Raw genomic sequence first — 21,840 nt, 5'->3', positions numbered from 1 at the left:
ACTTCAGTTAACCAATAAAGGTATCACCTTTACCAGATTTGCTGTTTTTCCTTTTAAGGTTAACACAATACAATTCAATGCCTTTTACTTGTACTTGTGTGTACAAGATAGCATCCATTCTACTTTGCAGAGAACCAAAAAATACAGACATACATTATACAACTATATAAAGACTGAGCACACAGCCCTTGTAGATACAAAGAGGCACACGTAAAAAAAAATGTTAATATCGTAAGCATTAAAGTACATATGATGGTTGGAGTGTCCCTTTAATGAATATAGAGCATAACCTTCTTTAGATGTCAACTCAGATAAAGACTAAATAAAAGGTATCACCTGCAACTACAGACCCAATCAATGTTACCCACTTCTGGCATACTATTACATCCTATTAAATAGACCCTAGATGACCGACGATGTAATAGTACGTCCTATTGTTTTCACATGGTACACGGGAGATCGTTCAAAAGCCTGGGGTCTACTTTGTCAAAAGGAGCTAGTAAATATAAAAAATGTTTCCTGACAACTCTAAGCCCCCAATGGCTGATTACAGGTACTGTGATAAGCAATACAGGGCAAAGAGAAAACTATCTTTCTTTCTCTCTCTCTCTCTCTCTCTCTCTCTCTCTCATATAATAAAAATAGTTAAAGATATAAAAAATACAGTAAAAAAAAAATATCTAAAAATAAAATAAATGTAAAACATTTAAAACGGTATACATGTGGGATATTATTCTATTGTTTTTTAACCAATTTCCACCTTTCATTACTTAGGGAACGTAAAACCTATGGAATCATGAAGGGGTTAGTAACTTGGAAATTGGTTCAAAAACAATCTCGTATATGTACAAATTAGACTCAATTTACATTCCTGTTGTAACTAAGAACCACAATTAGCTAGAAAAGGGGAAATTGTTTACTTTAAAAAAAATCTATTTAATAATTCCAGTTATTTTGACCAATTAAATCTTGCCCTCAAGAAAGATGCCCGAAGAAGAAATGACGCTTAGTATCTCTGAATCCTGACGATCCAATCAGAGAGCTCGTCCAATAGACACGTTTCTCTCGGCAAGCCGTGTATTGATGACCTGTCTAAGCCGCCTTAACAGAAATGTTGTTCTTTATTCTAGACTAGTGTTAGCAGATTTTATGTCATAATAAGTATATTGTTTTATAGAGACCATGAGTTTTTATTGTTATGTGTTCACTGCATATTTTTATGTGTTTCTATATTTTATTCGCTCTTTGTGACAGGCATTGTTTAGGACAGCTTTTCCGAGCTGTCCTTCTAGCCTCTGGTGACGTAGCGTGCCCGGTGTGGCTGTTTCTTCCTGTTATAGGGATTGGGAAGTGTTTCTGTGGAATTGGTACATAAATCCCGAGAAATAATGTAAGTGTTGTGTCGCTAAAGATAAAGCCATTTAATTTGTTGGGCATTTGGGAATTAATAACGCAGTCGGTTATCCCAGTAGCCTGTTAAGCGATCAAATTACTATATGGATCTGGTCAGTGAATCTGAACATCCGCATGATATTAAATTACGTGTCACAATTGCATGTGTGTATTAACCTATTAAATGCAGTTTTCACACAGTGCTTGTTTTTGAAAAAAAAATAAAAATACAAAAAGTACTTTGTGGATCGCGTAAAAGATTACAAGTGTATGTGAATATATATATATATATATATATATAAAATGTAACCATGCACGTTAATAAAACAATGTTAAAGTTTTTTTTGTATTCATATGTCTGTCCCTTTTACATGGACTCTAACTTTTTTTTAGTGATGTCAGAAAAATAGGCTTTGTTTTTTTTTTTGTTTTGTTTTTTTTTTTTCTTTAGCCATATCAGTTGAGGTAATTATAATTAAACCTTCAAACACACACACATATATATATATAAAGCTACACTTAACATATCTATACATAAAGTGTCTCATACTACTATAAGCTTCTTTATCTCAGGAAAGTTATCGGTTCACGTAGGCTTTGTAATGGTACGCTATATGACCAAAGGTATATGGACATCTGACCATTACTCTATATGAGCTTGTTGGACATTCTGTTTCAAACGAATGAGCGTTAATGTGGCGTTCCGTGTTAAAACCGCCTCTACTCTCCTGGGAAGGCTTTATACAAGATTTTGGAGCGTGTCTATGGGAATACGTGCCCATTCTGACAAAGGATCGTTAGTGAAGTCAGACATTGATGTTGGTCTAGAAGGCCTGCGGCACCAATGGCATTCCAATTTAACCCCAATGTGTTCAATGAGGTTGAGGTCAGTGTGCTAATGTCATAATGGACCTTGCTTTGCACTGGGGCACAGTCATGCTGGAATAGAAAAGAACCTTCCCCAAACTGATCCCACAAAGTTGGAAGCATAGCATTGTCCAAAATGTCTGTATGCCATAGTATTAACATTACCTGTCATTGGAGCCAACAGCCGCAAACCATTATCCCTCAGCCACCAAACTTTACAGTAGGTAGCGTTCTCTTGGCATCGGCATCCTCGGCAGTTCTGGTTCCTACCTGGTTTGTAGCGAGGATGACATCCTAGGCCATGTTTAACATCATTGAGCTTTTGCATGCAACCCACTCTACATCCAGTGTTTGTCTCTGGAGATGCTGCCTATACTGTACATTTTTTAGGTGTGACTGAAACACCTATATATATATATGAATTATACTGGCTGACTAATTGATTGACAAACTAAAACCTTAAGCTATAGGTAATCTTAATTAATTAGGTTTTTTCAAACCTGTAACAGCAACAATCCCTTTTTTTAGTTTTAGTCTCTGCGTTTTTTTCTCCCTGTTAAAATGCCTCCTTATTTACCTTTATGCCAGTACTCAGTGCTGTGAAAGTGGTGGAAGGTAAGAATGGATCTTTTGATTGCAATTTCTTTCCATTCTGTTGAGATGTGAAGGGTGATATGATAATACACATCAACCGAGGAGCACTTTAACACTTTCATGACCTTTCATACCCTAAAGACACAAGGTTTTTTTCTGCAATTTTAACCATGTTTATTTAACCATAATTCTCTTTTTGTGTTTGGTTTACCCACACAAATTATATATTGTTTTTAAGATCAAGATTTTGGTTTTAACCTTTCACTCATAATTTGTATTATATATAAATATAACAAAAACTGGGGGAAATATGAATAAAACATTTAAGCAGCATCTTTTGAGTACAGTAATATGCCACACATATGGAGGGCCAAAATTGTAACTTACATAAAACAGTTTTATTATTTATAGATTGAAGACAGCAAAGGGTTTTGTTTTTTTCTGATAATTTCTAGTAGGGGGTTTACAAATTTGGGCATTTTTTTTCAAGTTTTTTATTTTTTATAGATGATGGTATGCTAACATCACTGGGGACTGATTATTATTTTAATTTTTAGTAGTATTAGATTCAGCGAGAGAACATTTGTTCCTTCTTCTTCTCTGATCTCCAGCTGATCACATTAAGATGGGCACTGCAGGACGGTCATCAGAAATCCCATTATGTTCTGGGGAGAGGGTCTCCTCTCTAGTGAGCACATCTGGGGATGGCAGCATTTTTTTGCAGGTGATAGGGAGTGCTCTTAAGTCCAAGCGCCATTACATGTTTACCCATTGCACAGTGCTGCGGAAAATCATACTGTTATATTAATCTGTTAGCATGGAACCAGCCATGCTAGGGAGAATCCAGACTGTCCTCTAAAGGCCTGATCCACTCTCCAATGCAACAACTACAGGATGTACCGTTATGTCAAATAAGTCATCATGACACTTTTTTTGTATATATATAATAAAATGTCCATAGGGTCCTTAAAGGTTTAAGGACTGGTTCTAAATAAGATAATTAGATACTTACAACAAGACCAGCCAAGCCTCTCCTATAGCAGTAACACTATTTTGGCTTTGCATACATGTGCAAATAATGGGGGGGGGTTTGTTTTGCATTTTTGCCCTTGTCATGTAAAGAAATGCACAGGATTGGTTTATCTTGGAAAAACAATATGGGTTTCCCTAGGTAAAGAAGAAGCTGTTTATAAGGTTTTCAACTAAAAAGGCGTGAAAGAACTGGCCTGGGCTCTTGCATTTGTGTTTCAATGCTCAGCCTTTTTTTTGTTCATTACAGAACCTAGGCATGTGCGAAATGCACTGGGAGCATGTAAACACGAGGTCTCGGCACCAGTGCAGCTGCTAAGTGAAACATTGCTTGCATTGGCCAGAGTCTGTCTCTAAAGAAACGTTCATTACTGCAGTCCATCAGATGTTGAGAAATTATTTTACAGCTAAGCAGGAGCAATGATTTAAATTGTAGGGTGTTGGATGGCTTTCCATTAAGCCCCTTGGTATGATCTCTCTACCCTAAACCAAATTAGGAGTGTATAACTATTCTCCCCAGCTGACTTCTCTCTGTACATTGTAGTATAGTTTTAATTTTCCATATTTTAATAGATATAAGGACCTTTTCAGGTCGACATTTATGTTTTATTTTCTCGTTCCTTTAGAAAGCTTACACCAATGCAACACAAGCATCATAATATTTTCTTCTTTTTTTTATCATAGGTCAAAGGTAACATTCAAAATTACACTAACTTCAGACCCCCGGCTTCCTTTCAAAGTGTAAGTCCTTTTTCCATGTAAAAATATTTGAAATGGTTTTATTTTGAGACTTTTTAAAGATTTATTAGTATTATCTGTTTCATTGATCGCTTTTAGATATTCTTCATAAAAATGCCACTAACTGCAGATTGAATTTGATGAGATTTCTGAATTTTCTATTTAGTGTAACGTTTCTGTCAAGTAGAAGCAAGAGTACATCGTCACATAAAGTTTAATTAATAGGTCAATGTTTTATAATTTGCTTTATACAAAATCCACTAGCTGAAAAAATCAAACTATAAATATTATTTAACATTCGATGTATGCTTTTTAATGTCTTTATATATGTATTTATATATAAACACATGTTGTAGTTTGTGTCCTTGTCAACATTGTAACATTTTGTATTACTTATTCTTATTTGTGTTTTTAAATGTGGTTTTGCTTGTCTGTGTTTAGATTAAGTGTTCCTGAAAATACACCCTTCACAGCAGTGTTAAAGTTTGCTGCAGAAGAAGTAAGTAGTCATTCCCATAAAACATTAATATTTTAGTAGCCTGGAAAGCGACTCTACTCTTTTTTTTTTTTAAGCAGAAGATGTTTTATTATTTAAAGTAGGCAGGGTGGATGTGCTGAATGGGTTATTACCTGCCGTCAAATTCTATGTTGAGATATTATTTAAAGCTTTTTCAAAAAAAGCATTCGGCAAAAAAGGAATGATATTGGCTGTAAATGTAGCCCCCCCCCATATTCAATTTGCATTTTTTTCTTTCAGCTGATTAAAATGTCAGTGAAGAAGCACGTTTCCTTAGCAACATTTATTGTGATAGTGACACATCTCCCAAAGAGACTCCTTCCTAAGCTTTCATCTTAATGTATAATTGTAACCACCTTTTAACTCCTGTTTCCGTTTAATAATTTGTTGTGTCAACATTTGCTGCTTTAGTCTCCTGATACTCAAATTACATCTCTTGGCATATAATTTGTATTTCTTAAACCTCATATTTAAGATTTTAAAAAAAAAATGATATAACTATTCACAAGTGGTGATCTGTGTGAAAATATGCAGACCACATAAATCTAGAAATATAGCAGAAAACAATACAGTGCTTATTTACTTTAGTAACAATGCCTATTATTTTTATTTCTTCATGTAGTCTCTCTCTTTCTCCTTTCTCCTTACCACAGTCCCTGCCTCTTTTTCCAAAGCTATCTTGCCCCTTTTTTCATCTGGTTCTCCCCGGTAACAGCTGAGTTAAACAGGGCTCCTGGAGCACTTCTGCAAAAGGGCGGAGCCTCTGTGCATACCCTCTCATCCTCAAAGGGGATAGGCTGTCTTTGTGGGGTGCACCGAAGCCCTGCCGGTTTGCAGAAGTACTCCAAGAGGCCAGACTATTGCAGATAGATTAGCGGAAAAAAGAGAAGCATTTCTTCACCTCTCTTTCTCCACAAATCCATCTGCATTATTCTGGCTTCTTGGAGTACTTCTGCAAAAGGGGCAAAGCCATGGGGACAGCTTCTCCCTCGTTCCTCCAATCACTCCGGGAGACCTGGTTAACAGAACTGATAATAGGGACAAGCGGACGATGAAAGATGAACAAGAGGAGGCAAGAGAAGAAGTGAAGCTTCGGAAAAGGAGACAGGGACATGGACGCAGTTGGTGGAGAAGGTGAGGAAACACTGAGAGAGACTGAGGGTGAGTGATATAAATAAGCCTTTTGAATTTCATCCATACCCAAAGGGCAGAAAACAAAATTTGTTATTTGAGAACAAATGGACCAAAAACGAAACAAAAAAATTGCCAGTGGACCAAATTGTTTTTGGTCCACATGTACAAGTCTAACAGTAACGGTGAACACATCATCTGTGTTTAAAAGCCACTTAAGCGACGGATCATCATAAAACACTCAAAGTCTACACAGCAGTAGTTACATTTAGGAAGCCTTCACAGCATCCTATTACAAAACTCAGTAATTTTCTAGTCACTTATATATTGTAATTCATGGCTTTTATTTAAGTATTTTCTGCTTCTTGAAAAAGGAGTTTATATAAAAAAGGCTTTTAAACATTCTCCATGTCCTGTGTTTTATATAAACCCTGGATTAACAGAAGTAGTGCTTTAGAAAAAGCACATTGTTTTCTCCTTTTGTTCTTGTTTATTGGATCTGAGGTAGTGCTCCGTGCCTAAAGCATGAAGCAACAATGTGATATTAATGAATCCCACTCAAAGGCAGCAAATGTGAAATGACCAGCCAAGTGTGCAGGAATGAATTGTCTGCCAGCATCTCTCCGCTAGCTATCCCCAAGCAGGCCAGCGATTTAATAAATGTTCCAAGGCTATTGCCATGACAAAGTGATTAGCAATCTTCTTGACAGCTCCTCTTTTCAAAAAGCAGGAACCACAAGAGTCAACAACGGACATGCATCAACAAAGATCACTGCGTTAATCAGAAAAAATTATATTTTACCCTGAAAAATAGGGCTGTTTGTAGCTAGCTTTTATTATTTGCCTTTTACAGAGAAAATAATGTTGAAAACATGGTTGCTTTTATTTCTGATGAAGATCTAACTCTGCAGGATGACCCATAGTAGAGCAAGTTATAGTGTTCCACAAACTCTACCTATGCAATCATGTTTTAGGTATTGTATGTGTGAATTGTTCTCTTGAACAGTTTAGAACCTTAAGAATTTATAACCGGAAATCTAAATTTATCTAGATATATGGTATGTATGTAGCTCGAGAAAGCCATGTTAGTCCAGTAGTGTAAATTGAAGGGGGAAAAAGTATTGCTTTTGACTTGAGAAAGGGAGGTTTATACTCCCGAAAGCTGGTTAGTCCAATAAAAACGTATTATTTTATATTGCAAAATTAATATGTATGTATATATTCGACTTGTGCATTCCGATTTCGTACAAATTGCTAATTTACAGATTTTTGGTAAATTCGGCGATTCAAACAAAAAGCCACCAAAAGAGGGCCTGACGACCCCCCCCCATGAATCAGATGAAAACAAAGCAAAAACCTCAGAATTTGTCCAAAAGTTGTGGGTCCACATTCACTCTCTCTCATGCTCTCTAAATGTTTCCCTACCTTCTCTGCTGTCCACTTCTGCATCCACTTCTTATATCTTTTGTCTTCTCTTCTCTCTTCAATCTTCAATCTATCGCTTGAAGTGACATCCTCTACTGATCCTCCAATCCCGGGCAAAGGACGTCAATTTGCCCTAACTTGAACTTGGGGCAATATGGCGGAGCTTGCAGTGACGGTTTGGACACTCGGCAGTACTTGGAATCTTGGAATATTGCTTAGTTTTTAGACTTTGTAACTCTTAGTTTTTGGTTACAAAAGCCTGACTACGTACGAACATTTTGCTTTTCTGATGCTGATCTGCGTCACTCTGCATCTCCTGGACAGCAGTGCACATGTTCACCACTAGCCAGCTCCCACGCTCACTCAAAAGGTCCCCTAGGTTTAATGAGACCCCCATGCAAATGCACAGAGGGGGCTCCCATTGATTTCAGAGAGTGTGTTCCACTGCAAGTCTGAAACTGCAGTGTTTTCCACGCAAGCGAACTTGGGTCTGAACAGTTCCCCACACACAGTGCTCACCCGAGCCAGCTCTTGAGTTGATTGGATGTGAATATATCATGTGCAGGGAGATGTGATCAGCTGGAGTGTCCCTTTAACACTCATTATTACGATTGAGAAGAGGTTCCTGTTCTTTTGGGCCTACACAGAAGCATAGTATTTGACTGCAGAAAAGAACATTTGACCCATATAGTCTGCCTATTTTTCCTGATGTAAACTCTTAGACCTCAATCAGTCCTTGGTTTCATCGTTGATATATGAAAGGGAAAATGAGTTTTTACTGTAAAGATGTTACCAATGATTCCAAACTGAAATATGTGACTTGTAATCACACAAATGCAGTTGTGTACAAATCTTTGCATCACTTAAAACATATTTACAGCCATTAATCTCTGTATATTTTTTCTAGTTTAAAGTACCTGCAGCAACTAGCGCTATAATAACAAATGGTAAGTCTGTTCCTTGTGCTTATTAGGTTATGTACTGTTTTGGTAGCTATTACATTACAATGTGACTGAGTAAATGTTGTAAAGTCAGTTTATGTTAAGTTGTTAAGCATAATTAACCCCTTGATGACAAATGACGCTCTGTCAAAAAAACAGTCAGTTAGTGACAATTCACGTGCCAGGACCGTCATAACTTTAACCAGGTGTAGAAAGCTATCTATGGTCGCTTTCTTCACCCCAAACAGTGTTGCTGTAATGCCTTGATTTTCAGGCATTCAGCAACACCGAGATCGGCATTCACTATATGGCGGCGAACGCCCGTTTTAGTAGAGCTTAGGTGGCGATTTTGTTTTTGTTTTAGTAAAGTATATGATACAATCAAAATAATGACATCTGAAGAAAGCCCATCTTGTCCTGAAAAAAAACCCAATATATAACTTGGGAAAGAAGAAAATGACAGCTAAACACGAGCACCGTAGAAATGTTAAAACAGACATTCTCATGAAGGGTACAAAAAATAAAAGCAGTCACGAAGGGGTTAATGCAATTAAGAAGCACTAATATTTCAAAAGCAATATTTTGATTGAGTCCATTACTCTTAGTCCAGCAATAGCCAGAAAGCTACCTATTTGCTGCTTGTGACCTAAACCTTATTTATACTTAACATGTTATAGCTTCTATCTATTATTGAAGGTAAAATTGCACAAAACATTCATTCAGCTCTCTAGCATGTCAAGCAAATTAACCTCTGCAGATGTTATGATATTCTTTTCTCTGGATTTTATTCTAATAAAACACAGACTGGTTTAACAAGTATTTCCAGTTTCTATGGCAATAGCCTATCAATGCATGATTTTGTTCCCCATAACATATTAATGGGCAGTATAGCGTTCCAAGAATGATGAATGCATATTTGAACTTTGATATGCATTCTATTACGTGGAAGAAGAACACAAAAATGTTAATCTTTTTAAAAATAATCCCAGGGGATACATGGTTGTGTCCCCTCTACTGTCCTTCTTTAAGCAAAAAGTAAAAAGTTAACCTTTGTTATAATTCAGTTATAAAACATTTAAATTCAGAAAAAGGTAACATAGCAACTTTGAAAATAGTTGTATTACCTAAATAAATACACTAATTTTTATTTTCACACATGTTTAATTTTTTATTTTTTTATTTTATTAATCCTACAGATGGGATAGGTTTAAATCCAGCACAGACAGCTGGTAAGTAATACATGATAACTTCCATTCAAAGTCTAAGTATTATGAAAATGTTGTACATTAATGTTAGGTAATGACCAGTAGCAATTTTTAATTCGTAGAAAACCATTTGGTTAATTACATATCAATATGTAAACTATTTTTATCATGGCAATTCCATTTAATAAATTATGCATATATGTAGAACGTTTTATTGTTATAACAACAATATCATTGTATAATACTATTTTAGTTTATACCAGATGAGAAATTAGATAATTTATAATTCATCCTGATGGATGTTATTAAATATTTAGTCTCAGCACCAGGGTGCAACTAAGCAAGAACCAGAGAATAATTGCATGCAGCATATTAAAACTAAGACATAATTTTGCCAAGAATGAATCAATTAATCTAGATTTCTTGCTGTGTAATTAATAAACCTGTCATAGACTTGTATGATGAACATTCACAGTATTAAAATGCCACCGTAATTCAATTACAATCTCAATAATTGAATTTACAAAGTATCAGATACCTTTTAAGACCTATATTCCAACACTGAAGAGAAATTATTATTTAGGGTTATACGTGTGCAGATAACCCTTTTATGTGAAGTATAGAAATAGCATGTGAAATCTCTATGTATAGTTTACAACAATTTTAAAAGCCAATAAATATGAATGGGGTACTTCCACCAAATTGTTTTATTACAGATCAGATTAACAATAGGTTTTCAAAAATCTTGTGCTGTTTTTTGTTACTTTAATACAGTTGTGTTTTTTGCGTAATATGATGTTTTGGACAGAGGCAAATTAGCCATTTGTATGTGTTTTCTTAGCCCAATCTGCTTAACAAACATCCTGACTTCTTATACTGCCTGTGGCAAACAATAGAATGACTCTGTCTTAATTACACAACCTGACATTCTGAAATTTTTTATGTTTTCGCAACTTAAGAAATGTAAATGGAACTTGTTTTAAGCCACCTTTTGAAGATATGAAAATGAAATGCGAACCAAAGTTGCCTTTAGAGTATGTTAATTTAAGGTTTCCTGTCACAGCTTTAGCATAACCAAATTTATTAAAACTACATAATAGCCTCTGCTTTCTATTTGAAAAGCAATATTTAGCGAAAGCGAGAGATCCAACTTTAAATTGGTGACAAAGTATTATTGCTATCTATATTGCTACTTCAACCACTTCTACGTGCAGAGACCCAATACCAGTGATTCCAGGTGTTGGATTTTTGACTGCATGAAGAACCTGTTTAACCAAACATCATTATGTGTTTGTGATTTTTCTTCTGCTAATTAGAAGAATGGTATCAAAACTTGCAGTGCAAACCCGTGTGTTAATCAAATGCTTTTTTTTCTCTCCAATAGGTAATGTTTTTCTTAAACATGGTTCAGAACTTAGACTCATTCCAAGAGACCGAGTGGGCAGCTGCTAATGTTTCCTTAGGGTCTGCTTTATGAATTGTGGAAACCTGCTTTAAAGGAAATATTTATTATGGGACTATAACATGGTCAAGAGTATAGTTTTTAAGTTAACGTCCAGGATTTGTTGATGCAGCCTCTTTAATTTCAACCTATTAAAGATTTGTATAATTTACAATTATATCTGTGTCTAAAATTTTGGACAGATTCAAAGCTAAACACAGCTATTTTCAGCCCCTTTTAATCGCATGTACTTGGTGTGCCTTAGTGCAGATAAGATACACCTTAACTTATATCACTCCCACAATGGCTTATAACCACTTTAGATTTTCATCCTGCAACATTGATATTCTTTCCCACTCTGTACATATAGGCTAATTGCTAAACTAAATCATCTTAATATGCAACCTAAAAAAGTACTCTTATGGTACTTTGTGTGATCATCCTAATGAGAAAAATGTATATAGCTGTATAAGCCCAAAAGAAGACTTGGTCACATATGCTCTGAGTTAAGGAGGTGTCTTCTTTAAATGTTATCTCCCTTCATGAAGAAACCTCTGAGGTTCTTAAAGCTTGTGTGACTGCATCTTTTTCTATGTTGGGCCATAGTCTTTAACTTAAGCCTCCATCCTTGTCAACAAAAACATTATTCATTCAAGAAGAAAATAAACACTTGTGTTCAGCCAATTTCACATACAAATAGCAAACAAGACATCTTGACCAGTTTTGTTCAGTTAAGACCCTTCACATCAAAGCAGAACATTTTTGCTAGCCTTTTAATTTTTTAATCATATTAAAGTAGCCTAACAGAATAAATTGAGCAATTACTAATTCTTAGAAGAAACTATGTCCACAGTGACATTTCATAAGACAGTTGTCAAGTAGTCTGTTTCTGGTCTTTGCCGGAGTTAATGTGTATATGTAAATCAAATTGTCCAAAAGAGCTGCTGCAATGTATAATGCATTCTTTGTAATATAAGATGCCATTCAAGCCTTTCCCATTACAATAAATACACAAATAGAAATGTTTTTAACATCTGGGCTACATTTTTTACTCATTAAATGGGTATTTGATTGCACATTGGTATCTTAATTATTCTTAGTTTAAAGGGTATTTAGATATTGCCAGAATGAACCTATTAATCTGATTTTGGATTACTTCCATTGGTTTTCTCTATCACAAAAAGACGTAAAATTTCAAGAGTAGATGCATATTGGAGGTCTAGAACTTGAAGATGGTAGACTAGACCTGCTGGTAAAGCCTCTCGGCAGAAGAGGTAGGGGCTAAATACAGTAAGGAAATTTAGGCATAAAGCTAGCCAGAATTTAAGCTGAGACTAAGACCAAATAAAGGGCAGACTCTTTACATCAGGAAAAATCATCAAACTAGATGCTTAAGTCGTTCGCAACCCTTAGGATGTGCTGGTACAGCCTTAAAAGCTGTGTCAAGTTGCACCCCACTAAACTTAAGTGGTGTTCCTGAAATCCCAGGGCACACTGTCACACTGTCACAAGTGCCACTTGCAAGATGGCGGCACCCAATAAAAAATAAGCAAGTTTCAAAGAGAGTCTCTCCAGACCCCTACAGGTTGAATACAGGTACTACATCCAACTGTGCAAGTCAATGGAGTCCAGCAATCCAACAAAATGTAAAAAAAAAATAATATATATATATATATATATATATATAATAAAAAAAATACTGACAAACGCTGGTAGTTGAATTAGTGCGTGCAAAGAGTTAAAATACCGCCATTTGAAATACCCTTGGGTGTCTAGTTTTCAAAACTATATGTTTTCATGGAGTAAATTGAATTGCAAATAGGCTGAAAACCCATGCATAGTATCATTGTACTGAGGAGATGTTGCTAAACACATACTGTGGTGTTGCTTGACAGTGACATATACCAGGAGCTATAAATTTACACCTGAAATACAATTTGTGTGGAAAACAAATTACCACAAACTTTGACAAAGGCTAGTGGTAGAGCTAGTGCACACTAACATACTAGCATTTAAAAATAACCTAGGGTATCTAGTTTTCAAAAATATATGGCTTGATGGGGGTAAATTGAAGTGACCAACTTCAAAGATGTCCCAAATAGGACATGGGGACAGGATTACCAGATTTAGCAGGTTTTTTCATTAGCTTTTGCTGATGAGTAAAAGATTTTTAAACAAAAGTGACAAGAGCTTTTTTCTATTTTTCACCATATTGTATAATTTTTTTATTGGAAATTAGATGATACAAAAACAGAAAGATGTATCCTGACGAGAGTAAGGAAATCATAGAGAGGGTAGGGAGATTGCTTTTCACAGCTTAATATTTACTTCTCTATTCAGACGTCACCTAGAGTATTGTGTACAGTTATGGAGATCTCATCTCAAGAAGGATATTGACATTTTGGAGAGGAAAGCATGAAAGCTACTAAAACAGTAGTGATTTGATGGAAAAAAATATCAGGAAAGACTGAGAACTCAATATGTATAGCTTGGAAGAAAGAATGGAGAGGGAAGATGTGACAAACATTTAATTACTGAAAGGAATTTAGCAAAGTACAGAAGGTAGGTTATTTCCAAGGGGGGAAATGTTAGAAGAAGAGGTCATGATCTAAAACTAATGGGTCGGAGGATTAGATGTAATGTGAGAAAGTTTTACTTTACTAAGAGGTGTGATAGATAAATGTAACAGCCTTCTATCAAGATCAAGACTAGATGGGCCGGATAGTTCGTATCTGCTGGAAAATTCTGTGTTTCTATGTGACCTCTTTTACCTTTTTCTCAAGCTTATACTGTGTTGGTTAGAAGGAAATTCTTCATTGGACATACTATTTGTAAAGATCTGGATTGTCAATAATATAATGTGTACATGGCATTCATAAAAATTCAAATGATAAGTGCATATGAATAATGTAGTTGATCTTACTGTTTTGCAATCTGTGCCAATGTTGTGGTAATCTGTGGCATTAGGTTATGGCACTGTGAGATAAATCCTTTACATGATTACATTACATTTATTTATATAGCACCATCAGATACCAAAGTACTGGGGATATTACAGTATTTACAATTGAAAAATATACTGATAAAGTAGGAGAAACTGGCCCATGTGATATTACAGTATTTACAATTGAAAATATATACTGATAAAGTAGCAGAAACTGGCCCATGTGAGTTTACAACACCTAAACATGTTTATTAAATTCAATTTTTAAATCAGAGTATTAAGAGATTTAAAGGTCAAGGGCACAAACGTTTCTGCCAATAAACAAAATGTAAACTGCCATTCATTGTAATATTAGCGCCAGAAACAAAATGGCTGCCATGCATGCGAGAAAGGTCACAGATTAAAATGCACATCTTTGGTCGGATCCGTCCGATATTTCATGGATTAATGGATGCGCCCAGCATGCTAAATGGGAAGCATTGGAGCTGGAAAAAAGGCATTTGCTATATCTTTTCATTAAAACTTTACTGGAATTGTGTTACTAGTGTTTAAGGAATTTAAAGAAATATTTAAAAGAAAAAAGAACTTGTGTTTACCAATAAATGCACACAATCCAGCAAGATTGATGGTTTTTCGCCCATGATGTCACATGCATACAATATCTAATTTATAAAGCAACAAGCAAAGACTGAATCTTAAAATTATTTAATCAACAACAATTTCTAGGGAATATATAGGAATTATCCTGCATAATTATCCTAAAATAAATGCATAATACAATCCTGCATAATCAAATATAGAAAGTATATCTCACTATTTCCCACACACAGTATTGTCTAAATTAATTTTAGTAACTAAAAAGAAATAAGTATCATGTTCTTACCAAGGTTCACCTTGGTAAGAACATGGTTCATCTGAATTTTGTTAATACTTTTCAGTAAATTGGCTTAACAGGAATGTTAAAAATAATTTAAATTGAACATGAGAGAAAAATAATGTAAAAGCACACATATACATACAAGTTGCAATCAAAATTATTCAACCCCACTGCAAATCAGGTTAATTGTCAAAATGTACAGACTTTATTCTGTTTACAATGAACAAATCAAAGAAAAACCTTTTAAATAGTGGAACACAGGAAATGCTTCAAGTGGTGTCCCCAAATTCAACTGAAGATGCAACATCATGAATTCTCCAGTCTCACAATTATTCAGCCCCCTGAATAGAATCCCTTACAGCACAAATATGCAAAACAGAATTAGTCTCAAGCACATCTGATGCAACCAATGCAACCTGAGCTGGAACACATGGAATATCTGCCCAGGGGTTCATTGAGTGCCAAGTTAGACTGCATGATAGAAACATGGGTCAAAAGAATGGTCCAAAAAGTTAGGAGATCATCCTGTTCACAAACAAGGATGCAGGATACAAAAAGATAGAGCAGACACTGAATGTTCCCTAAGACACAGTTAGAAGCGTATGTTGCAAGTTAAGAGAACATTGGTTACATGACCTGGAGGGGCAGAAAAGGTAAGCTATCAATCGCTGCAACCAGATATCTGAGAAAGCAGATGGAGAAAACTCTTGCGTGACTGCAAACGATCTGCAGCAAGACTTTGTGGCAACAGGCACCAAGGCTTTAGTGAGCAGAGTAAATGCAGGAGATTTCCATAAAAGTACTCCAAGACCTACACTACTGCTGATTCAAAAGCACAAGAAAAGCCACATAAGTTTTGGGATTCTGTTCTGTGGAACGTTGAAACAAAACTGGAACCTTCTGGCCCGATAGATCAGTGATATGTCTGGAGGAAGATGAATGAAGCGTATGCTGAAAAGAACACTCTAAGTAACACACCAAAATTGGACAGAACAATTCAATAACAATATTGGTGTGTTACTTTTAAGTGTGGTTAACACACTAAAATTGGACAAAAAAAATTACAATGTTAACAGCAATCACACTTCTATCATGCTAAGTCAGCCAGTACATGCTGGAATCTGGGTATGCCTGGGCATGATATGAGTGTGATTGCTGTTAACAATCATATATATATAAAATATTGTTGATTTTTTTTGTCCAATTTTGGTGTGTTACTTTCAGTAAAAGTGTGTGGGGTTTTTTCATGGTGAGGGGGGTCCTCATTTTTGGTTTCGTCCACGTGAATGCTGAGTTGTCAGTTTCAGTCCAGAATTTTCATTTCAGTGCATCCCTAATTCGTTGTGTTGAGCTATTTCAATTGCTTTGGTTTAATTTGTTAATTTCAAACAGTACATTTTGTAAATCTCAAAATCAACAGTCAGCTAGAAAATCAGCAGTCTGGAATAGTTGTAAGCTTAGTATGGAGTGGGCATAACCAAAAAACTACATCCATATGCTGAGATTAAAGATTGTAATAATGAGTTTCCAGGTACATATATAACAAGCTCCCCCATGCATCCCACCCAAATTATACCTGGATGAGCCCCCCAATGCTCTCATGTTTTTCCATGTCGCTGCTCCAATAGCAAAAGGTGCACAGGACTCAAATGAGGACGCATTAGGAGAGGTCTCTTCTGGCATCTGCACTGGTCTCCACAAGATTATGGTGGCTGGTGAGGCCTACGGGAAATCTGCCATGAGCCCTAAAAATAAGCACCACTGTCTTCCACTCTACCCATAGAGTACATGGGAACTTTCCAGGTTTGATTTTGAGACTCCTGGTAAAGCACTGTATCCCTGTGTCACCTTCCTCTTTCTCTAATCATGCCCACTTTTCTCCTCTCCTCACCCGTTAAAGACTATGGGGTCTAACCAGGTCCCTACAAGCAGGACTTAATGAAGCCAATCCCCTAGGAGAAGGAGAGCTTCAGGTCTCCCTGGCATCCTTTGAACATGCTGCCATCTTGCCATAGCTTGCCAAAGTGTGGTTTTAAAGTATGGCTAAGGATGGGGATTACCTGAGACCTTGAGGAACACTTTTGAGTCATCGCTTAATTCTTACTTTATCTCATCTAATTGATTGAATTGATTAGTTGAGTTTTTGGCAACTATGTGCTAAAAACAGACTTAAATGTAGTAATTTCCCTCTAATTATTATCTTGCCTCCTTTCTACTTTATAGAATTTGGACAGGCTGATATTCAGTTTATGCTTGTGTATATTTTTATGAATATATACGTGTTCAATGGATTGCAGCAATTTTATTAATTAAAAATCATTACAATTTCTTCCATTGCACACACTAAGAGCATGGGTAATTCTTGACAATATTACACTTTCAGCAGTTGGACATCAATAAAATAGAGGCATTTTCATGGAGATTATCATTCGGTTGCACTATCCTTAAAAAATAGCTATGAGCACAGTGCAAATTACAGCTAAAACTATTTTATTTTCATGTGTGTTCAAATAAGATACATTTTGATTCAATACAATTGGCCAGATTCCAATAAAACATGTTTATGTACCAATACATAATTTACAAAAACACTTACTACGCAATGCTTCAAGTACTTGAAGACCACATCTATCCGTAATAGACAACCATTCACATAAGTAGAGTCAGATGTTTTTTTTAAAATAAAAAAAATGATTCCTAAATTAGTATCTTCATGAAAATGCAAATCCTAAATTGTCAGCTGAAAACATTTAGGGAATGTACTATATTAGTATATTTTAAATTGCAGTATTAAAGCCCTGTAGCCATGTGTTTGCCTTTTTTTCTTTGCTAGAGTACAGAAACCTCCATGGGATCCTTCATCAGAGCCATAAAATTGTGTTTTTCTTCATTAACTGCTTGTGGTGATGAGCTCACCCCAGGACACCGTTTGTTTTGCTTGCTTCATTACCTTATCAGGCTATGAGTCATACAATTATAGATATTTCTTGCATCAATGCAAAACAAAGATTACTTTGGTAGTGGTATTTAGATTTTGAAACTTTATTATAAACAAAAAAAATATTTGACGTAAGATATCCATCTTTGATACTTTAGAAAGCTTTTACTACCTTACAGGCATTGCTTATTTTCTGAAGAAAAAAAGTGCATATTGCTATTTTATTCACTAAACTGAGGTGTTGCATATGACTTCTTATTTGAACTCCCACTCCTCAGTTTCCATTAGTATGGGCTATCCAGAGTAGGCTTCATCTACAAGAAGGGCTGAGCTGCCCTTGTATAATGTATTCTGAAAGCAGGACAGTGACTTACCACATTAACTATACATAGCCCTTCTTAGAAGCTAACTGATTTTAGCATTTGTAACGTGTACGTTGTAAAGTCAGGGAGTTGACATGTTCAGCTGCCATTAAACTTAAATCTAACTTAATGGCAAATAAGGTTAATGTTGGTATAAAAAAAAACAAGCATTCCATAAATAAGGAATAATAATAATAGCTTTCCTATTTCTATCTATTTGGATCTTATAGAATCTATTCAGGACTGCCATCAAATATTTTCATGTCCGGTTCAAACCTAAACATTGGACCCCCCTGCCCTGTCCCACCCCATGCTCCTGCTACCACCTTTCCCCAAAAGTCCAGAAAAGCACCATCTGGAACCCAAGGTTCTTTAGGGCCCAATCCTGGTCCAATGAGGAGGCCGCTTGTTTAGGAACTCGTTGTACCCTCCTATCTACCTCCTATCTACCTACATATCTATTAATCTAGTTATCCATCATGTATCAAAAAGTGTAAACTTTAAAATATAACATAGAAAGAAAAGAATATTATGGTGCAGAGTAGGAATGCCCTCAATATGACTAATGTAAAACCTTCAAAAGTCATGAACCAGGCCAAATGGTCTTGACCTCACAAATTCACTCGACATAAGGGTATCATTTTTTTGTAAAATATTAAAAAACATAAAATGCAAAAGTATAGCTTAGATTTATAGCCATTTTATTTGCTATAATTTTATATACACATTTTAAAGTTGTGTGTGGTTATAAATAGCAACTGTAATAAAAAAATATTTCAATGAAATATTCCAGTAGATATAAATAACCCTAAAAAGATCTGAAGAGGAAATAGCCTTTTACAAGCAATATCAGTGTCGATGGATCATTAAGCTTATGTGAAACTGTGTTAGATGGTCTATGAATATATAATTTACGTTACATATCAATATCATTTTGAGAAGAAGAAATGACCTTCCCTTGTGATTTTATTCAACTGGTAAATTAGCAACAAATACAAATATTATAAAACCGATCTGTAGCAGATGACTCAAATGTTTCAGATCATCAGACTATTTTATTATTAGAGATAACAGCAGTATACAGGAAATGCATTTTTTAAATGATTTCATGTATAGAAAGAATTAAGCTATTCAAACCTACCTGGCTTTACGGGAAAAAGTAATTCCTCCCTTAGTTACTAAATTACTCAAATTTAATTGATAATTGGGTTCAGTATCACTAGACACACCCAGGCATGATTACAGATTAAATAGAGCCTGTCTTGAAGTAGGCTAAAATGTCTCAAAAAAGCACATGATGCTGCACTCTAGAGAAATCAACAAACAGTTTAGAAACAAAGTCATTGACATCTATCAGTCTAGAAAGGATTTCAAGGCAATTTCTAAAGCTCTAGGATTCCAGAAAGCCCTTTATCCTTTAATACTGAAAACTTGTAACAGCTGGGAACTTTCCCCAGGAGTGGTCGGCCTACCAAAATTTCTCCAAGAGCCCATCGAAGACTCATCCAGGTGGTCACAAAATAACCCAGTCTCTGAATGGCTTAAAATAATCAAAATTAAGGTTCCTGACTTGAATCTGTTTAAGATCCTGTTCATGCTCGAAAACCATCAAATGTGGCTAAAGTCAAACAAGTCTGTCAAGAAGAGTGGCCAGTTAATCAGTTATTAAGTTTAAGGAGGCATTCCATGTGAAAAAGTAATTGCCTCCTTAAACTTAATAACTGATTAACTGGTCACTCTTCTTGGCAGAATTGTTTTACTTTAGCCACATTTGATGGTTTTAAGCGCCAATCCAATTGAGCCCCTGCTCCAAGAATAGCTTGGATGGCGCTCTATATCATATTTTAAAAAGTGAGATTTCTTGAAAGTCTCATCACTGACTGAACTATGCCTGAAACAGGTTAAATTAACGTAGCAACAAGGAGCTTTTAAAGCCATTCTTAATCTAGTAGAGTACGGGCAATGGTATGATACAGGGAAACACTACACAGTGGCATGGATGGATTAGGACAAGGTACTTCGCAGATGCGGCACAAATGCTGAAGGAGATGAAGGTAGCGTTTAGGAACTATAAGTAAACTCAACATTAAGAAGATGACAGCAAATATAAAGAAAAGGTTAAGGAGGCAAAAAAAAAACATTACTAGATGTGCCAAAACAATCATGGAGGAGTTACCCAAAATGGGGCTAAAACTTTTTTATATAGAAATATAAGTGAAATTAGGGAAAGTAAACAAGGAATAATTAAAGACAAAGGGAGTTATATAAATGAGGAGAAAAAGATATCTTACTGCCTGAATAAGTACTACTGTTTAAGCAATGGTTGAGTGACTGGAGACAGAAGGTAGTAAATGGTGTAGTTTCAGAGCAAGTTCTTGTTCAGTATCATTTAGATCAGTATTGGGTCTTAATGTCAGGTATGTCTTTTTGCAGGGTAGACATTCCAGGTGGAACAGGCCAAATAGCAAAGTCAATTGGAATAGTGGCAGCTGCGCCTTCATGCTTATAAATGTAAATGTAGTTGAGATGTAAAAATCCCAATGCAGGATCTAGCATTGGGGCACTGTTCTGTCAGTGACAATAGAAGAGAGGGGCTAGGACGTAATTATTTCTGATGACTAAGGTAAGCATACAGTGCAATAAAGCATTGGAAAAGGTCTGGGTTGTATGTTAGCGGAGGTGACTCTGTTGCCGATCATGGAGGAAGAAGGCAGCTTTGTCAATAATTAGTGTCACTAACTGTGACCAACAACTTCGTAGACCCTCACTTGCTTTGTTGCTCCAGCGCCATTTCTCACTTCCAAGGGCGTCGTACGTATTATTGTATTTACTTCTTTTTAGACCCCACCCCAAACACAGGTGGGTCAATCATACCTCTTCTTTTGCCATTGGACAAGAAATAAGGCGTTCCATTTCCATTCAAGTAACAGTAAGTAAATAGGAGGTGTCTCAACAGAAAGACCGTGGCATGAAATTAAATAAGGAAGGAAGGTATTAACTGCCTTTGTGGTTGACATTTCACTTAAAGATCCACAGGCATCCATGTCTTTCATAAGCCTTGGCACAGACACTTTGTCTATCTCCACAAAGAAATTCTAAAGCTAAACATGATGGTGGATAAAAGGACATGTTTAAAGGAGGCAAAGATGGGACACATAATTGTGTGAATGAAAGGGGAAAAACACAGTGAAACAAGGCAAAGAATAGAGAGAGGGGCATATTTAACCTGCACATATGCAAGAATAGACGTCTTCAAACTGTAAGTTGATTTTGATAAAATGTATTATTACATATTAAAATGTATAAAATGTAGGATCTTCCAGGAAAATATAGGATAGTGCAATGCCATACATCTACTTTAAGCATATAATCTAATCATTTAATTTTCTTGTTTTACTATATGAAAGCTCATTCCTACTTTTAACAAATGTATATTTGT

General features: G+C 35.7%; 1 protein-coding gene across 1 annotated transcript; it reads left to right on the top strand.

The window, feature by feature from the left end:
• The first annotated feature begins 1,259 nt into the window (after positions 1 to 1,259).
• UFM1 (ubiquitin fold modifier 1) lies at positions 1,260 to 11,458 on the top strand. The gene is made up of 6 exons (XM_053456337.1): positions 1,260 to 1,390; positions 4,567 to 4,623; positions 5,062 to 5,119; positions 8,601 to 8,640; positions 9,831 to 9,863; positions 11,224 to 11,458. Coding segments are annotated over exons 1-6 (258 nt in total). The 5' UTR covers positions 1,260 to 1,388; the 3' UTR covers positions 11,292 to 11,458.
• Positions 11,459 to 21,840: the final 10,382 nt, after the last annotated feature.

The sequence above is a fragment of the Spea bombifrons genome, chromosome 2 (genome assembly GCF_027358695.1).
Source record: "Spea bombifrons isolate aSpeBom1 chromosome 2, aSpeBom1.2.pri, whole genome shotgun sequence".
NCBI classification, from domain to species: Eukaryota; Metazoa; Chordata; class Amphibia; order Anura; family Pelobatidae; genus Spea; species Spea bombifrons.
The sequence above is the reverse complement of the archived record's forward strand: the minus strand, read 5'-3'. Positions and strand labels throughout refer to the sequence as shown.

Excerpts from the sequence above, each read along its gene's own strand:
- UFM1 (XM_053456337.1), top strand. Across the intron at positions 4,624-5,061 it reads CCCCGGCTTCCTTTCAAAGT|ATTAAGTGTTCCTGAAAATA; the intron begins GTAAGTCCTTTT and ends GTCTGTGTTTAG. Across the intron at positions 5,120-8,600 it reads TAAAGTTTGCTGCAGAAGAA|TTTAAAGTACCTGCAGCAAC; the intron begins GTAAGTAGTCAT and ends TATTTTTTCTAG.